Source organism: Cyanistes caeruleus, chromosome 3, assembly GCF_971803275.1.
Source record: "Cyanistes caeruleus chromosome 3, bCyaCae1.hap1.1, whole genome shotgun sequence".
Classification (NCBI taxonomy): domain Eukaryota; kingdom Metazoa; phylum Chordata; class Aves; order Passeriformes; family Paridae; genus Cyanistes; species Cyanistes caeruleus.
The window spans coordinates 33,353,870-33,372,070 of record NC_141703.1 but is presented as its reverse complement, the minus strand read 5'-3'; the positions used below and the strand labels follow the sequence as shown (position 1 = coordinate 33,372,070).

Sequence of the window (18,201 nt, the reverse complement as noted above, 5' to 3'; positions counted from 1 at the left end):
TCAAAAGAACAGGATCATTAGTTGTAACCGCTCTTTCAGATTAAATCTAGTAAAATTCCTATACTTGCCTTCCTAACCTTCTGATAATAAGATCTGAGTATTTAATATTAAACATTATCATAAAACACTGCACATTTATGTCAGGCTTGTAGGGAGGGGGACGTTCCTGAATTAAATGTGGCAAGACTGATTTAATCTAAATCTTTTTTTGATGTGAGAACTCCTGTAGAAGCCCAACAGGGGGAGCTGCAATCCAAATTTTACAAGTGTTCTACTCTGGTACATTCCCACCAGAATTCTTTCCGTTACTAGAGCAGAAGTAGCATTACATCTACGATTGTATCTAGGGTTTTGGAAACGGACTGAAATTATTTTCTAATTTTAACTGATAAGCAACGGACGGCTAGACTACTGAAACTTTCACAACATGTTTGAGGCAGCACAACAGAGTACCATGAAGGAGGAATTTTCTCACACTCCTCCTCCCCTCCACCTCCAAACTGTGTGATGACAAAGACCTGAGGCTACTTGTTGAACCAAAGCTGACCCAGATCAAAATGCGACAAGCTGTTGTTATAGTTAGGATTTGCTCTAGCCCAGACACACTTCAGTTTGTTTCAGGCAGATCCAGGGCAAGGAGGCAGCAGACCATCAACTCAAGCTCAGCTGTCAGAAGACAACCATGAGCCTTTGATTGCAAAGCCATCATTACTCCTTAACAGGCACAAGCAAGGACTGCAGCAGGCAGCCCAGCTGCCAGCCACATTCCTGTCCTGGCCACCTTACAGCCAGCTCAGGCTCACAGGCTGCTTCACACAGGGACTCAAGTCCAGAAAGCAGCTGGGCTAGAAGCCAGCCCACTGTGAGCAGGAGGTGACAGGTCTTTTTTCAGCCAGATATGTTTTCGAAATATTACTTGCAGTCAGTACAAAAATACATAAAAAGAAAGAATTTTCTTGATCTCTTTTCAATTTATAGCAAAACTCCCTTCCAGAACAAGATGCACAAAAACCACAGGATTCATACCCCTTTTCTGATTATAAGGATACCTTTACCTTACTATGCTGAGCTCAGGCAGTGCGAAGTCTTGGCTACATCTAAAACACTATAAATATGAGCACACTATAAATTCAGACTGAGACCATGTTTTTGGCAGGTGCTGATGGCTTCTGAAAAGGATCACTTTGTTAAAGTGCCTACATGTGGTTCCAGATCGACAGTCTATGTCTACCAACTAACTAGTCAGCAAAGGAAAAAAAAAAAAAGCTCTGAAACAAATGATCTCTAGGTTCACAAACTGGCAAGCCAGTATTTCCTGTCCTGTTTATCTTCAAAAGCAGATTTAGTACTAGGGGGGAAAAATTATTAGCTGCATGTCCCAAAAACACGCTTTGCATTTCTACTAGACTGTGGCTAGTGTGTCCACTTACCATGCTAGGCCACTTAATCTACTGTAATTATCAGAGTCCAAAAATTCACCTCAGTATCACACCACCATATGTAGAAAACCACAAAGTCCTCCACTTAATATTTAAAACCCATTCAAATTCCACACTTGCCTGGATAAACTTAGACCACAGGATAGTGTCAACATTTCTGCAGGCACTAACCTGATGGACACAAATATTACATTTGTCACAGAACACCATGTCATTCCCATCTTCACTGTCTGGGGACCGGCACACATCACAGATGACATCCTCATCATATTCGATACCCAACCCCTCTTCAGTCTCGATGGCGTGATTCATATTCTCATGACAGTGCCGCTCCAGCACTTCAATTGTCTTTTCCATTGTGTTTTCATCCAGGAGCCCACATCCTACAACAGAGAAAGGGAAGGGCAATTAGAAAACAGTCAGATGCTTCTGACTGAGTCAGAGAAGCAGGAAGAGAAACAAGACAATTTCTAGCAACTGATGGAGTAGACACAGCATCTAAAAATAAAATAAAAATAGACAAGATTTTTCACTCACAGACCAATTAAAACATTGTTTTATAAATACAAGCAGAACTACTGCTTGAGTAAAAATTTCACACAAACCACGAGGTTGCACCTGGAAGAAAACACTGCAGCATAAAAGACAGCAGTTGCTGTAACTGTTGGCTGCTCTCATACAACCCTTCCTGCACTTCTGTAATTTTACACAACACTGATGAAATCCAAAAATCACACACTTTGTTCTTCTGAAGACTAATGCCCTAGGAAATAAAACTTATCAAGAATACTTTATATCTTGTAATGACACAGAAATTGCACCACCCAGTACCTCTAAGTCCACTGTGATGGAGTGATCAAAGCATGATGATCATGAAAAGTGCTTTTATTTTTCTGATGTTTTTTTAAAAAATAAATGGTGGATAAATATACTGTTGCAATCCATACTATCTGTTCACTTGAAAACTACACATGCTACGTACACTCACCACTAATCAAACTTAGCATAAGCAGTACCACGTAAAAAGTACTTGGTATGAGACTGACCCTCAGTTTGCAGCTTCAGGACATGCACTGTGTAAGAAACCCTATGGTTTTCACAGCTACAAGCCATCTCCAAACTGCATCTTGTCAAAGTCCTTGCTCTAAAATGATCATGATGTTCACAGCTTATGATTTACTCAGGTCTTCAAATGCTGGGATATTCATGTAAAATTAATTGCAGAGGCTAATATTTTAACTGAGGCTACTAATTCTGACTCCTTGTTACAAACAATAAACAGGGAGAGTTAAACAATTCTCTCCCATGCCCTAATACTTTCTCATTGCCTGAATTAAAAGAATTACTGAATCATTCAGGTGGGAAGGGTCCTACAGAGGGCTTCAGCCTCTGCCCGGGCTCCAAGCAGAGTCAACAGGAAATCCAAAAAAGGCTGCTGCTCAAGAGATACATGCAGTCATACCTTGAAAATCTCCATGGATGGTGATCTGCCCCCTTGAAAAGCTTACAGCTTTTGCCTACAGCATTCCTGTATGCCTGGGAAGTTTTTGTCCTTTCTTCTACTCATATGCAAGCTTTGGCACTGGAGCTCCATTCTGAACTCCCTACTTCACCAATCCAGCCTCCCAACACATCTACTAATTTCCCTGAATGTATAATTGGAACTTTCTTGTGCTTGAAGGACAGTGTTCTTAAAGTCCTGATAGCTCTCTTCAGTAATTCCACCCTTCAGAGCTGCCTCCCAGATCCAAGCCAGTTAGCCAAGTAGAAATGTGCTGTCCTGAAGTCCAAGACCAGAAAAGCTACTTCCCCTTCTCACTCCCCTCCAGATCTCAGTCACTGCTATTTCACTGCTACTACAGACGATGCTGCCATTGATTATCACTTCTCTACAGGTCCTTCCTATTTTATTAACAGCAAATCCAAGAGATGCCAACCTGTCCTTCCTAAAGGACACACAATCAGCAATGGCAGAATACTAGCCACACAGACTATTCCACCACAATTCAGTTATTCCAGTGATAATACCAGTATTATTTTCTATAGCTCACTTCCACTCGTAGATCTCTATACCCACAACTTGCATGGCAAAATAAAGTTTACTTAGCTGATTTTGATGGGCCAACATGTGTGAAACTTAATTACTCTGTTAAGAACTCAGCATGCAAGCTCCTCAGAACTCTGAATTTGTAGATATGTTCCAAGTTCAAGAAATGGAAACATCTGCTTTCCCTACATAAAATCTTTAACTTTTGAAGTCTTAAAATTAATTCCACCTGGTGTGGACTTTTTCTCTCCTGCCTCAGTCTGCAGAAGTTGCAGATGATCTTGGATGTCAAGAAATTTTTAAGCACAACAGGTAGAATATAAAACATTAACAGTAAAGAAAGTAATTACTTTTTAAGCTCCTGTTTATCTTAGCATTTCCATTCAATTTTCATTCAGCAATCTTTAAGAGAACTTACACACCAGACCAGAACTCAAACAGCAGAAATGAAGTGCAGCTTTTGAAATGAGAATATGTTGTGGAATTACCCATTTCTGTAAGCTCTTCATTTAGTTCCTGGAGCCAAAAGATGTCCATGTCATCCAAGTCATAGCGACACACAGATTCTGCTAGTTCCAAAATGTTGATGTAACCTGGTTCTGTGGGTTCTTGGCTGGAACAGTGGATGTATTTCCTGGGTCGTGTATACAGTACTTCTTTTACTTTCTCTGCTACAACCCTGTGAGTGAAAAGAAAAAAAAGAAATACTTACAGCTTCTTAAGACCCATCCTTGAAAGACATAAAATATTTGCTGTAAGTGTAAAGAAAGCTGGGGCTTCACAGCCAGTAAGTATAGTCAGCCTAGGGAGACAGGATTCTGTAAATGTCATTTTTTTCAGCCAAAATGTTCCCATTCCATTACTACATATACAGAACCCTTTTTTAAAACGTAAGCCTATCCATATGATTTCTATAACAAATGCTACTAGTACGACAAAGCAACTGTTTCTGAAACCAAAAGAAACTATTATGCACAAAAGCAATACAATCTTTGTCCTATATTCTTTCTAAATGACATAAGGAAATCTTGCTAACCAATCTCATGAAAATACCACATTTTCCATGAAAGTTAAATTTATTCTACTGTAGTGTCTGTGTGTATGTGTGTGTGAAAAGCCCTTGCTCTCTATTTGGGATACTCAGTCTACCCTTATTTTGTAAATAACACCATATCCATGTTACAAATACATTATTTTTGTTATGCAAGAAACATTCTGATGCCAAGCAAAAATGTAAAGAGGAAAAGTCATCCAAGAATCAAGGGAGAAAAAGATTTGTGTTCCTTTCAAGTATTTTTGGAAATAAAACTCAGTGTTTGATTGGTTTGATTTTGGAATGGAAAGGATAATCTGAAGTAGATAAAGTTCAGTCTTTCTCTGAATTCAATGCAAAAAGCCCTACATGTGGAAGGAAGCCAGAGAGTTACAGAATGGAACAGTGCCATGCATGAGCAGCTCTACATGCTTTCTGGAGCCGACCCTCCACAGGATAAGGAAAAGATAAAAACTCTGGAAAATAAGACAGCAGAGAAGGAGGAGGCAGTTGTCAAGCTGTATCCCACATAATTGTGACTGGACAATGTGGATTATCAATGTTAGCACAAACAATATAGCTCTGCCATTCTTCATCCCCCTTCACCCTGCTCATTTTTTCCTCTAATTCCCTTGTGAGTCTTTATTTTCCCTGGTCCAGTCAAATCTATAGCAATTTTTTCTTCTAATATAATACTGCTGGTATGAGCTGCAATATAGTTATTTTAATAACTTGGTACTGACAATAGCCTCAGTGGAAATTAAATTATGCTGGTTCAGCACTTTCACCAGACAATTCATTAATCTTTGTCTTGAAGACCACACTGGCATTAACCTTTCTGTGTTGAAACATGCTTTGTTTCCACCAGGAAGGGTTGCAGGACTACAGTGCTATGTTTCCCTAGTCTAAATAGTGTGTGAGAGAACAGAAGATTCTTTATCTATCTCTAGAATCTGAGATCATTGAATTTCTATCATGTTAAGCAGCCAACTGTGGTGAGAGAAGGTAGAAAGGGTTAAAACATTGAGAATAACCAAAACTGAATTACATAAACAAATGAGTAATTTTACCAGGTATCAGTGATTACCGCATGCATAGTGTAGGGATTATATGCCTATATCATCATGCTGTGTAGGGAAACCTTTCAAGTAATATGCATAAGATATGGGTTTATTTTTAATTTATTCAACTCCCCATACTCAAATAAAAAACAGCTTTTAATCCATAGCACCGTGTGACTGAGGAAAAAATATCTTTTTACATTCACAATGTACATACTGTAACAGCATGCAGACAGAATGAGATCTGGACTGAAGTGCCACAGAAATGTTTTCCAAATAGGCACTTGTGGTGGTTCAAAAACATGTCTGAAGGCTGCTACACTGAAGATTTAAACATACCAACAGAGAAAAGCTGACTACACTTAAGACAACTTGGTTTTGAGCAACCATCTTCTCTGAGTTGCCATTTTGTGCACATAATCCACATCTGATCACCAATACCTGAGAGAAGGCTGTGGAATAGTTTCTGGACTGGCTGGAACCTGAACCCCTTTCTCCCATTCCTGTTTCCACGTGTCCGCGAAGACGTAATACTCGTCAGGGTTGACATGGTGAGAATCTGGGAGTTTCATGGCACTAATGAGATCCTTGCGGAACACCTGCAGGAAACAGAGAGTGCAAAGATGCATTTGAGAAAGAGCATTGCATTTAAGAATGTGGCAGGTATTTTTCTTATCTACACTGAAACAATGCATATACATTGATAATTTTTTAAAAGAATATCAGTACAAACATACCAATTTGAAACTACCTAGATTATTAAATTTTAGTGTATCAGGTACAGTATGATGAGAAGATTACACTAATTTAAAACCATGCTACTGCTCAAAGGCTAACCAGAAGGAAGAAGGTTTTTACAGGTAACCAGAGAGAGGAGAAAGGAAGCCTGCCTCTGATTCAAGACTCCTCACCGTATTTTCAATCAGCTTATTGCCAGTCTGTAGGCTGTATCCTAACATAGACACAAGGTAGGATATCCTTTTATTTCACTCAGTTCAGCTACTTTGAACTGTCATATTCATCATGGGCAACAAACAGTTGCCATGGCAAAACTGATGGATAGGCACTTGCTCATTTATTAAAACCACTTGAAGTTTTATTGGGTGGGATCTCTGAGATCAAAGGCGAACAGCTGCCTTTGCTGGAACACAAGACCCATGTTGCTCTGTGTCTAAGCAGCGATGGACAAAATCCAGCCTCAGCATCTTTTAGGAAACCTACACAATGAAGCAAACCATAGCAGCAGATTTCCAGCTGTAACACTTGGCTCCAAAGAGTTGTTACAAGCATGCAAACATGATTATCAGTCATCTCAGAGCTTACTTAATATCTGTCAACTACAGGTGCATACAATTTAAATAAAGGGCATATGTATCCTCTCTGGGTTTTTTCTTCCACTGCTACACTGCACCAGCTTAATGTTCACTAAAGCAAAACAGGGACTGTGACTTGGTTTAAGGGTGACATTGCAACTAATTAACTGTATTATTGTAATGAGAAATCAAATCCCCAGAGGGCAATAAAATGAAATGGAAAATATCCTTGCAGTAAGTTGTGACAGGTTGAACTCTCTTCCTACTAATTCAGTTTTATAACAAGGGAAGTAATAAACCATCATAGAGCCCAGTATCTTCATGTACCCTTTTCAATTTGACAGTACCAGACCTGTTATGCCTACTGCAGAAATTCTCAGCTGTTCTTGGAAACCATTAAGTAAACATTATTATAAAAGTCTCTGTGCTAAAAAGATACTGAAATAGCTGCTGGTGACCTGGAACATCAGCATTACTTCATTATCCTCTACAGCTACAACTCATATGGGCAGCCAGGAGACCAAGCTGACCGAGGGTACTCAAACCTACTCATGGGTCTTGTATTTGCTATTAATGTGTTATCTGCCTTGGTTCAGAACAGACTGTTCACTGCTGTCTTCTGTATAAAACTCCTCAGGTACCTAACAGGCCTATATTAAAATCTGAATGTCAAGAGTAAAAACATTGAGATTGCAAGCATCCATTCTTTTTCAAGCACTGTATGTACACAAAAATAAAATGTAAAATGATTTATGCCACTTAAAAGGCATTTTAGTTTTCTGTGTTACAGGTACAGAGACGGGATTATGGAGAAGCATTAACAGGGCACAATTCCAAAGAACACCAGAAGGAAAAGGTATGATACAGGAGAAATGCAATGACTGCTTTAATTACTAGAAAATATATTTCTCAAATCTTATCTGAGGTAAGTGCTTTACAAACTACCTTTTAAGCCACTGACAGAATATAAAAGTGAAGTACTTCATATCAAACCCACTATTTCTTAATCACTAGATGAAAAGTGCTATTAAAGACATCAGTATTCTAACTACATAGCTTAGCAGCAAATCTTCTGATTATCCATTACAGATGCAAACTGTATCTCTATTTTTAGAGCACAAACTCCCTGGAGCATGAACTTCTTCTGGGTTTCTTTTGACTGTTGTAAGTACTGACCACACCAGCACCACGCCACACCATTAAGTTATCTGCTTAAGACTTCAACAATTTACAGTACAGGCACCACTGAAGGTCAAAGATTTAATCAATAAAGAGATTAACTGTTGAAACCTTAAGGGACTCCAAAACTCAGCTAAGACTTCCTAAGAATTGCCTGTTCATACTCATGATTAACAGTGCAATTGAGGATTTCCTGCAGACACTTGGAATCATTACAATCTTTAGCTCTAGTCATTCTTCATTTCCTCACGTGTGGCAAAGCAGGGTCTTCCAGCAGTAAAATACTCTCAGAGGGCATTGTATGAGAACACTCAGTCTGTATTTCCTTTGTTGTGGAAGTAAACCAAAACACTCAGGGGACCCAGAGAACGTTTTCTGACAAATCAAGTAAACTCTACTTCAGCAGTCAGCCTCAAGGCTATTGAACTAAGCCATCTACACAAAGAGCAGCACACATGCCTTCAGGATTTAGATAGCCAGCTTCTTCTAATGGCTGTTTCTTTTCCAACATGTATTTGAAAAACAATGTTGCTCCTTTACTGTGTCCACAGAACAGCTAGTCTTCTCCACAGCAAACACTCTCCCCCTCTTGCCAAGAATCACCTGCACTTCCAGTTAGCCCATGAAGTGCAGTGGTCATCTTTCAATCACCCCAAAGTAGTTCTACTTCTGACTTTATATAAAGCACAACCCCTCAACTTTATTTTAACATCAACTGTAATATCATACATATTGAAAATACCTGAAAAATGAGTATGCCAAGGCTAGGCTTATAAGGTATTCCCATCCAGAAACATCACTCCTCACTACCAGACTCAGCTGATCCCAAGTGTCCTTAGCACACAACAGAACAAGGCCTTGCAGAGCTGAGCTATAAGCAAGTGCAGCTCCCAGAGCCTGCTGCATACACACAGAAGTGGGAAACTCCCCACCACTCAGAGCTCCCACTACTCACAGTAGTTACTGTGTGACAGTGGGATTTTTTTAAAAATAATTTCTAACAAAGAGAGCATGAAAGTACAAAAAAGTTTTAGCCTTATCATGCAAGACTGCTTGGTCTGAACTTAAAATTTCATTTTGCTGCCAGGAATTTTTTACTTCAACCACAAACAGTGCAGCACTTTGACTAAGTTACATCAATGAAATGTTTCTGCTTATGTCATCGTCTCATAATCTAATTGTTACCATTTCATTAAGAACTTCTATTACATATTTCATGCTTTAGAACTGGGGCTTAAATCTAGAATTAAAGACCTTCTTCTTTAATCATGTTGTGATTTAACACCCAGCTTGAAATGAAACACTACTCAACCACTCGCTCAACCCCTCCCCGTCTTCCCCTGCTGCAAACCCAGTGAAATGGGGAGGAAAATCAAAGTAAAACTTGTATGTTGAGATAAGAACAGTTTAATAATTAAAGTCAAATACAATAATAATGGTAAACAATAGTAACAATCACGATAATAAAAAGGAAAAAAGCCAAACAAGTGATGTACAATACATTGCTCACCGCCCACTGACCAGTGCCAGATTCTGCTCACCAGACCCAGACAAGCTCCTCTACTGGGTAACTCCACAAGTTTATGTAACAATTCTGTGGTGTGGAATACCCCTTTGGTCAGTTGGGTCAGCTGTCCCAGTTATACTCCCTCCCAGTCTTTTTGGTTTTGTGGTCTGTTTATTTTTTATTGTGTATCTCCTCACTGACAGAGCATGAGACATGTACAAAAAAAAGTCCTTGACTTGGGATAAACACAAATCACCAAATAACCAAAGTATCAGTGTGTTATCAACACCATACTAATTCCAAATCCAAAACACAGCACTGCAACAGCTATTGAAAAGTAATTAGCTCTACCCTCGCTGAAACCAGGATAGGTCAATATTACGTGTTTTTCTCTGCAGTAGAGGTCTGCCTGCTTTTGCTGAGGAAATGAGAACCTCCTAGTCAGCTCTGTGGACACACTGCCACCTATAAAGCCTTTAAAAGCTAAATTCTACAAAAAGTCTTGAGAAGTATGGATGCTCTGCTCCCTGAAAGCACTAATAAACCAAGCAACAATCATATCAAAGATACAGTTCGTGTATTATATTTGTTTTTCAGACTTCTGAGTCCTATTTGGAAATTATGTTAGAAGAGTATGTCCGAGGATAATTAACTTCTTAGACTTTATTTGAAAATGCTTCACTGAAAGCCATCTATGATTTGAACCCAAACTCCTTCTGGAAGCACTCTATGGAAATGCAGTATATAATCTTCCTCACTGGACCCTGCTGTGCTTACTCTAAATAAATCAGGCTCTGAAACAAAGAATACCATTTTGCATAAAGTATCCCTATCCATTAAAGATATCAGGAAGAATACAAGTAATGCCATAGAGAACTACAGTAATTTTACTAGCACTGAAAACAGAGAATGGTCTTGACAAAAAAATGGCCTTCTACAAATCCCATCTTCGATGAATAATTCAAAATCAGATCTGCACAGGCATCATGTCAGGCACCTTCTGTTCATGACCACGGCAAACTTCAAACCACATAAAGAAAAAAATGAGTGAAATAGCTTTTCCAATACCCCTCTGCAAGCTACTACTGAAGCTGACTGATGCCACTGCTCATTCACCATGTCTTGCCCAAATGCACGTGTGAGGAAAAATAAATGGATTGTGTCATCTCTTAAAAATGAAGTGAAAGCCAACACTTCTTGTGACACTCTCCATGCTTTCAGGTACTTTGATCAACTGCTTGCAAACTCCCAACACAGGTATCACTTGTCACAGGCATCTAGACCATGACTGGGAACCACACCTCCAAGGCTTAAATAAATTATGGGTTAACTGCTCTTGTTGCAATCAAAACCCACTATATGCTGGATTGCACATAATTGCTTCAGTCAGGAGGCTTCCCCTGCACCCAGCAGAACTCAGCAACAGGCTTTTCAGTTCACACCCATCACTTAGGGAGTCAGAAGACCCACTGCTCAGAAACACAGACCTATGATTTTTTGAGAAGCCAGAGGAAACTACTATGTCCTGTCTTCCCTGCAAAAGTATATTAAATCTTTCACAGCAAACAGCATGGAATGAGGGCCAGCATCCTCTCTAACCACATAACAGCTAGCATTTTCCTAGATTTTTAGTGTCCCTCTCAACCCACCTCAGAGGCCAAGTTTGGAATTCCACTGTCAAACACTTGAATTTATGTGAAATGTAAATTGCACAAGAGTTTTTCCATCATGTTGAGGGTCAAATCATCTTTCTTTATTCTCCTTTGAAAGGATGTAGTAACTTTCATTCCATAAGCACCCCCAAGCACTAAGGCGTACTCTACTATTCTCAAGTACAGGCCCTCAGCAAACACTCACAACACAGCAGGTTTACACCTAAAATCACCTCATAAATAATAAAACAAAATTTAAATTCTAATACAACCTATTACAAGTGTCACATAGCCACATAGTATCTGAGCATAGCTTATTTTTGTATAGATATTTGATAGTATGTGCAAAAAACTGCCCATTTACAGGGGATGAAGTTCCAAGAACAGAATTTGGTGAGCTTAATCTGGAAAGGTAGAAAATTTTTTGTTAATACATTGCAGCCTGGGCGTGAAGTTTCTGAACAAAGAAATTTACCTTATAGAGAAGTACAGGAACTTAAGGCAGGTTTGCTTTGGTTGGTTTAGGGATTTTTGGCAGTAAAGCAAATAAAAGGCAATATAAATTTCAAATGGAAATGAAACTACAGTTCCAGGCACATATACCAACTGGACTGAGAAACTTAAAATGTTAAAAATGCTGTGATAGACAGGAATATGTGTAGAATTAAATCTGTAGTTCTCAAATATCTACACAATTTGACAAGCAAGGCAGTAAATCCTAATGTTAAAACCCCCTACTCCCTAAAACTATTTTAATGAATTATCCAGGACTCAAGCAAATTAAATACTGTACTTTTCATCTAAGTAGCCATGAATCTTCCTAGCCTCCTTTTACAAGCAAGTATAGGAAAAGACAGGAAATTGGATACTAAATCAATGCTACCTAACATCATGTCTCTGACAGTATCTCATGAGCCAGAAGAATGTGCAAGAACATGTCAAGTTTCCTTCTGGCTGCTAATCAGACATAAGCTTTGGATTTTGGGGTTAATCCTAACAATCAATTTTTAATGTGGTATTAATTTATACAGATATTTTAAAAAATCTGTACTTGCTATCATCTGTCCAATTCCTTTTTTAATCTTGTTTAATTCTCAGGCTCAACAACATCCTGTAGCAGATGAGCTCCCCAGCCTAATTGCATGAAAAGGATATCCTTTTAATTGCTACAGATTTTCTAACTTTTGGCCCCATTTTTCAATGCTCACAGCTGCCTTTTCTCTCCAGTTCTTCCATTACAAGGACAGACAGAACTGAAGCACTCTAGCTCTGCTGTTTCCAACCCATTCATACTTTACTGTTATGCCTGCTCGTTCACTTCAAAGGTAAAATAGCTCAGCCTTTTCACAAGCAAGCTCTTCTACAACTTTCTGCATTTGGGTCACCTCTTCCTAAAGAGTTCAAATAGCCCGAGACCGTAACTCAAAGGGAAAAAAAAAAAATCATAGAAGTAACTGATGAGTTTGCACCTCCAACCTTACATATTTTTTTTTCAATCAACTAACCTAACCTAAGCAGGCTAAAAAGTAGCTCATGGGTAACGCATGTTTGCCAGAGGTCTTGAGAGGCCTGTACACCTTATCCCAGATAATTCAGGATTTTCTAAGGTAAGCATGCACATAAAAGTGGCAGTCTCTTATTACACATGGTACATGCAAAGCAATCTAATTTAACCACGTTGTCCATTCATTCACAGAGCAAAATCAAGTGCTTTCAAACTGCAGAGTCCATTTGCTGCCAAGAGTCTAGTCCTACAGGGTGCTTCTCAGGATCAAGACCAATGATTTATGTGTCACTAAAATGCCACTGAAAAGAGTTTCACGTACCCAAAGTACTGAATGCAGACCATTTACTTTTGGAAGACAAGCTGCATTTCACATGAGAATACAGCTGTCACAATCAGCAATGAGGGATTAAAAACTACTCTTGCCGTGAGATTCAAAAACTTACTTGCAAAGAGAGGTAAAATATTGTCATGTTATATGGTAAGGCAAAAAAAAAAAAAAAGCACAGTGCTATCTTAACTTCTTTGCAATTTCAAGAGGGAGACGGGATTGAAAAAAAGATAGACATAAATTTGAGTCTCATAAAGATCTCTTTTTTGTGATCCCACAAGCATAAGGGAAAAGACATGGTCAGTCATTCAGGGCAGTCCAGCTAATAAGTTTTCCCTGCAAAAATGATTCCCACTACTTTGCCATCATTTTCTGCCACAGCTTTCATGGAGACAGGAAACTGCCAAGGTTTCCCACGAGCCAGACATCCAAATGCCTCCTACCCTGCTGCTCCACACAGCCTATTGCAGAGGGCTGTGAGTCCCTCCTGTTCATGTTTAACACCATAAATGGTATGAGGCCAACATCATCATAAAAGTCTCCAAACCAGCTATTACTTTGTATTATTGGTGTGTCTCTAACCTCAACACAGCTAATTTATTCACAGTAAAATGCTAAAGCTAATTGGGTAACAGAATTTTTAAGTCACCATTTCAGTAGTTTGTGATGATTGTAATCCAGAAGGGAAGCTGCAAGAAAGCGACACAGTCTTTCTTGCTTTTTGACATTATCTACCGAAGCACCATAGTCTGAAAAAGCCTCATTACAAGCTTCCCTTGTTCTCACCTTCTTCTCCAAGAAGACTGGAGTAGGTTGAAACCAGGTCCAATCCCGTATCATCCCTTCTAGATTGATACAGGCTCTGGAAATGGGCTTTGACATTTGCACTGTAACACGACACCTCCTGACCTGGCAGTAACACCAGATGACCCCAAACCCACCTGGATTGTAAAGCACCTACCTAGGAGGCAATTCAAGGCAGAGCAGTCCGCAGATGCAGCCACTCATCACTTTTTACAGGCAACTTCAGAAGACACTGACATACTTAGGTAAGTCCTGAACTGGCACTTGCATTCACTACTTGCTTGTTTGAGTACCAAACCCAAGCTTTTATTTGGAGAGAACTCAGGTACTCAGGTTGGGCTGGTGATGGTAGAGGAAGCAGAAGAAAGTGTATGTATTCACATGCAATTTATTTGAAAAACCAAGGCTTACTGGCATGAAATAAAAATTAATGCATGAAGACCATGAACAAAAATATTCCCTAACAGCTATTTATAGCTTTGACCTTCTAGATTTTCTGCATCACTAACTCAAGAAACAGCCTGCTGCCTGGCAAGCAGAGGTGAATGAAAGGAGAGCAATGACAACTTGTTACAGAAAGGCCTTGCTAAAGAGATGCTGTCAGCCTGAAAACCTAAATTTCTATCTAATAGATATTAGACAACTATTAGTACAAAAAGATTGTGAGATTACATGATTTTTGGAAGTGTGCAGTGGGGTCCCTTTTCAGTATTTGCTTTGCACCCCTGTCACCACTTGATGCATAAATAATCAATTTCAATGCTCTGCTGACAAAAGCATTTAATATAATACACTTCCCAGCATATGCTTTTCAAGGGGGTGGTGGGAACGCTTGCTTTTAGTGGAACAAAAGCAGAAACTTTTAACAAGAAGTCTTGTGTTCAAGAGATATAGTACTACTGTCACCTTCCATTCCCTTTACAGGAGAATTTAGTTTTTTTCAGGGATCTTTTAAATACTGTACTCAGGACATTCTTTCCAAAGAGGATATATTCTGCAGTTTGGGATTTACTTTTTTTTTTCTTCTTCTTTTTTCCCCCCTAGAAGGAGAATCCTAAATCAAATATGACAAAGAGATTCCAGCATTACTCAAAGGATTACAGTATGAAATAGTCGTGTTAAATTTCAAGTGCATAGTCCAGATTTTGTTTCTCAAAGTTTCATATCTTCAAGCATTAAAGGAATCAAGATTTTGCCTCGGAACTGGTAAAAGGCAGCAAAAATTATCTCAAAAGGAGGAACTGAAAACACTGCTCATTTTAACTTCCAGAAGTTATGTAAACAGATCACTTGTATGCTACATAGATGGACCACATCTTCATAATTATTGTTTTAATATACATATGCACATAGAGAAAGAATGGAGCAAACCTAAAGAAGGCTGTAATAGGGCAATCTCTAAGATGAAGAGATGCAAGAAGAAAACTGAATGGCTGGGCAGAAAGAAGGGTTTGGTAAGGGACTAGCACTGAGATGTATCTGAAACATCAACAAGCCTGGCAGTATATGTGCTTCAGCTCCCATTTGCACAGCTTAACTGGTAACAAAGCTACTGCCTAGGCACACATAAGCAAAACTTACAAGACCTCCGTAGCCACAAACTGTTTTCAGATTTAAATTCTTACAGAACCATAATCCTCATAACAACATCTTAAAGGCAAAAAGCTTAGTGGGTTTTTCTTAACCTTCTTGGTGGCTGCAAATAATACACTACATAGCTAGTTCTAGCCAATTTTATTTTTTAGAACTTTTTTTTTGCATTTTCTTTTAGAAATAAGTGAGTTTTCTTGAATTGACTTGCAGTAAGAATTAATCTTCTAAAGAAATGACACATTCAGTATCATTTACCCTGTTCTTACTACACCCCACCCAGTTAGCAGCATTTAGAAAAGAAGTATGAGGCACGCTTGCTGAATAGCTTAAGGTATAGTAGCACAATCTACATATTTCACATGGCTTTGCACAGCAGTAACCACTCAGGTAAAAAGCTGCTGATATAGTAAACAACTTCTGGGACATAACTTCAAATTCTGTAGAAATTAAGTGGGGTCTGTCAGTCTTTTTTCAGCAGTCATACTAAAACTCTGAAGGACTCATTCCGAGGCAATGTGATAATAAGTAAGGGGAATTAGCTACAAGAAATATTTCTCCAATTTGCAGTCAGTATCTGACTTCAGCCCTTAAGAAAGCAAGCATAAAATCTGGAGAAGGCAGCCAACAAATCTTCCACGAAGAGGGGCTACCAATGGAATGACTGACAGGACAGCTTTGGGCACTGGATTGTGCATAAATATCAATTTATTAAATGGGTCAGTACAGGTCCAGTGACAGTGGTGATAAGTGTTGAGGTTCTAACAGGTGGAGCTACAAAAAAAGCTACATTGATAGTAAAAAGCCAAGAATAACAAAGTAGCAGTGCAACCACTGCATATACATATCCTACCCACTTAAGTCCCACTGTTTCATCCTGAAGCAAAAAGACAGTATCCTTCCTAAACACACACATATGAACAACTTCTCTGCGCTATGCTCTCAAGTCCTAAAACCATACCAGCTTTTGCCCACTTCAAAATGATATTAAAATTCCAGGGAAAGAAGGAACTGCATGTTACTATCTGCAAATGCCATAAGTCATTTTGGTCCATCAAACACCAGAGTTCCTGTAATACTCACACGGTGAGGAAAATGTGGGTTCACAGAGAACTTGTCAGGTGACAAAAAGACTCACCAGCATAGATTCATAGCTCACTTCTTCAAGGCTTAGAAGCATGAAAACTGTATGAAAGAAATCTAGCAGTGAACAACCCAGTTCTTACCTCAGCAGGCTTCTTTTGTTCATTTGCTGGTGTTTTTGACTTGCTCCTGTATTTAGAACAAGAAGAAAAGGAAGTGGAAGGACCTGTTAAAAAAGAAGAAGAAATAAAAAAGGATCATTATAGCTCAGTTCAATTCATTTGATTTTTCCAGTAAAACACAAGGCACTCCAATCTCTTGAATTATAATTTTTGACAAGATGTGGGCAAAAAAAACCTGTTTGGCAGTCTGTAGGCTTAATTTCAGCTCCTCCTGTTCCACTCATTCTTTATAAAACCACAGCACACCAAGTTTATGGGTACATTCTGCTCTGCCCAATACAAGCATGAGTAAACAGAAACAAGCAGACAGACTGCTTTCCTTCATTTAGTTCCCTTCTAACAAAGTCAAGAAAGAGTAAAACAGAGTTTGAAAATGCTCAAAAAAAAAAAAACAACCCAAAGAACAAAGCAATGACACTAAAATGTGCTAACCATAGATACAAAAAACCCATATTGTGATATCTTGGATGTTTCTGGCAAAATGTTATTTCATCAGAGGATACATCAATGACTTGCAGCGAATATCACAATGAATCATTGTTATCTATAGAGCTATTAGATAGGCACAGGTTTAAAAGAAAAAACAAGACCCTGCCACACAGGGTTGTTCTGTTTTGGGTTTCTTGCAGATAAAACGGGAAGATATTTAGGTGGATGTCTGCCAACGAAGACTTAAAATGTAACTTTACTAAATTGTTGAACAGACCAAAGTGGATTAGATCAAGAATCAGTATGAGATAATGGAACAATCAGTATACTGATTATAATTCTAACACATTAATGTTCAAGTAACTTGCCACCCCCACTGTTTTAATGTTGAAGCTCTGCATACCATGATACAATAGGATTCTTTTTAATATAATAATCACAGAATAGAACCCTGGGCAGTAAAATTTCTCTTGAAGTACAAATTTCTTCTTGCCAACTATGAATAAGAAAGATATACAAGTTTCTCTTGAAATTCTAAGTGTACTCAAAACTCCCCTTATAAGATCCTTTGCCTTATTTTCCTCCTGTAACATGATTCAGAACACCAAAGACCACAAATGCAAAAAGAAATCAATCAAGAAATATGTTTTTTTTAAATTTGAAGAGGTGAAACGGTTTGCCCTCAAACCACAGAAGGAAACCACAAGGGGGTGATAGACCAAATAAAAACTAGCAGGTATTACTTACTCTCATTGTCTGAACTGTCACTGGTGCTTAGATGCCTGTGGCGTTTCATCCTGACGCATCCTAAAGAGAGAAAAAAAAAAAGTTGATGGCAACCGTTCTACCAGAAAATCACCAGCTGCTGGCTGACACCAAGTTCCTCACACTAAAGGCAAAGCTCCTCTGAAGAGGTCTCAGGCATTGAAATAATCCCAGTTAAGTCACTATGTTTTATTTCTGTAAGCAACTATTAGATCACAGTACTATTTGTGAAACTGAGCACCCTCAAAACCAGCATGCCTCTGCTGGGCAGAGCTTGCTTTT

The 18,201-nt window shown here is 38.8% G+C and overlaps 1 protein-coding gene across 9 annotated transcripts in view; it reads right to left on the bottom strand.

Moving 5' to 3' along the window:
* JADE3 (jade family PHD finger 3) overlaps positions 1-18,201 on the bottom strand; it is a 64,505-nt gene that overhangs the window by 14,582 nt on the left and 31,722 nt on the right. For all 9 annotated transcript variants that reach the window (XM_086880664.1, XM_086880670.1, XM_086880671.1 and 6 more), the window contains 5 exons: positions 17,902-17,961; positions 16,687-16,769; positions 6,022-6,179; positions 3,975-4,165; positions 1,611-1,822 (listed from right to left, as the gene is read on the bottom strand). In XM_086880664.1, the coding sequence (XP_086736790.1) occupies positions 1,611-1,822; positions 3,975-4,165; positions 6,022-6,179; positions 16,687-16,769; positions 17,902-17,950 (693 nt within the window). In that variant the 5' untranslated portion in view covers positions 17,951-17,961. The remainder of the gene's footprint in view (positions 1-1,610; positions 1,823-3,974; positions 4,166-6,021; positions 6,180-16,686; positions 16,770-17,901; positions 17,962-18,201) is intronic.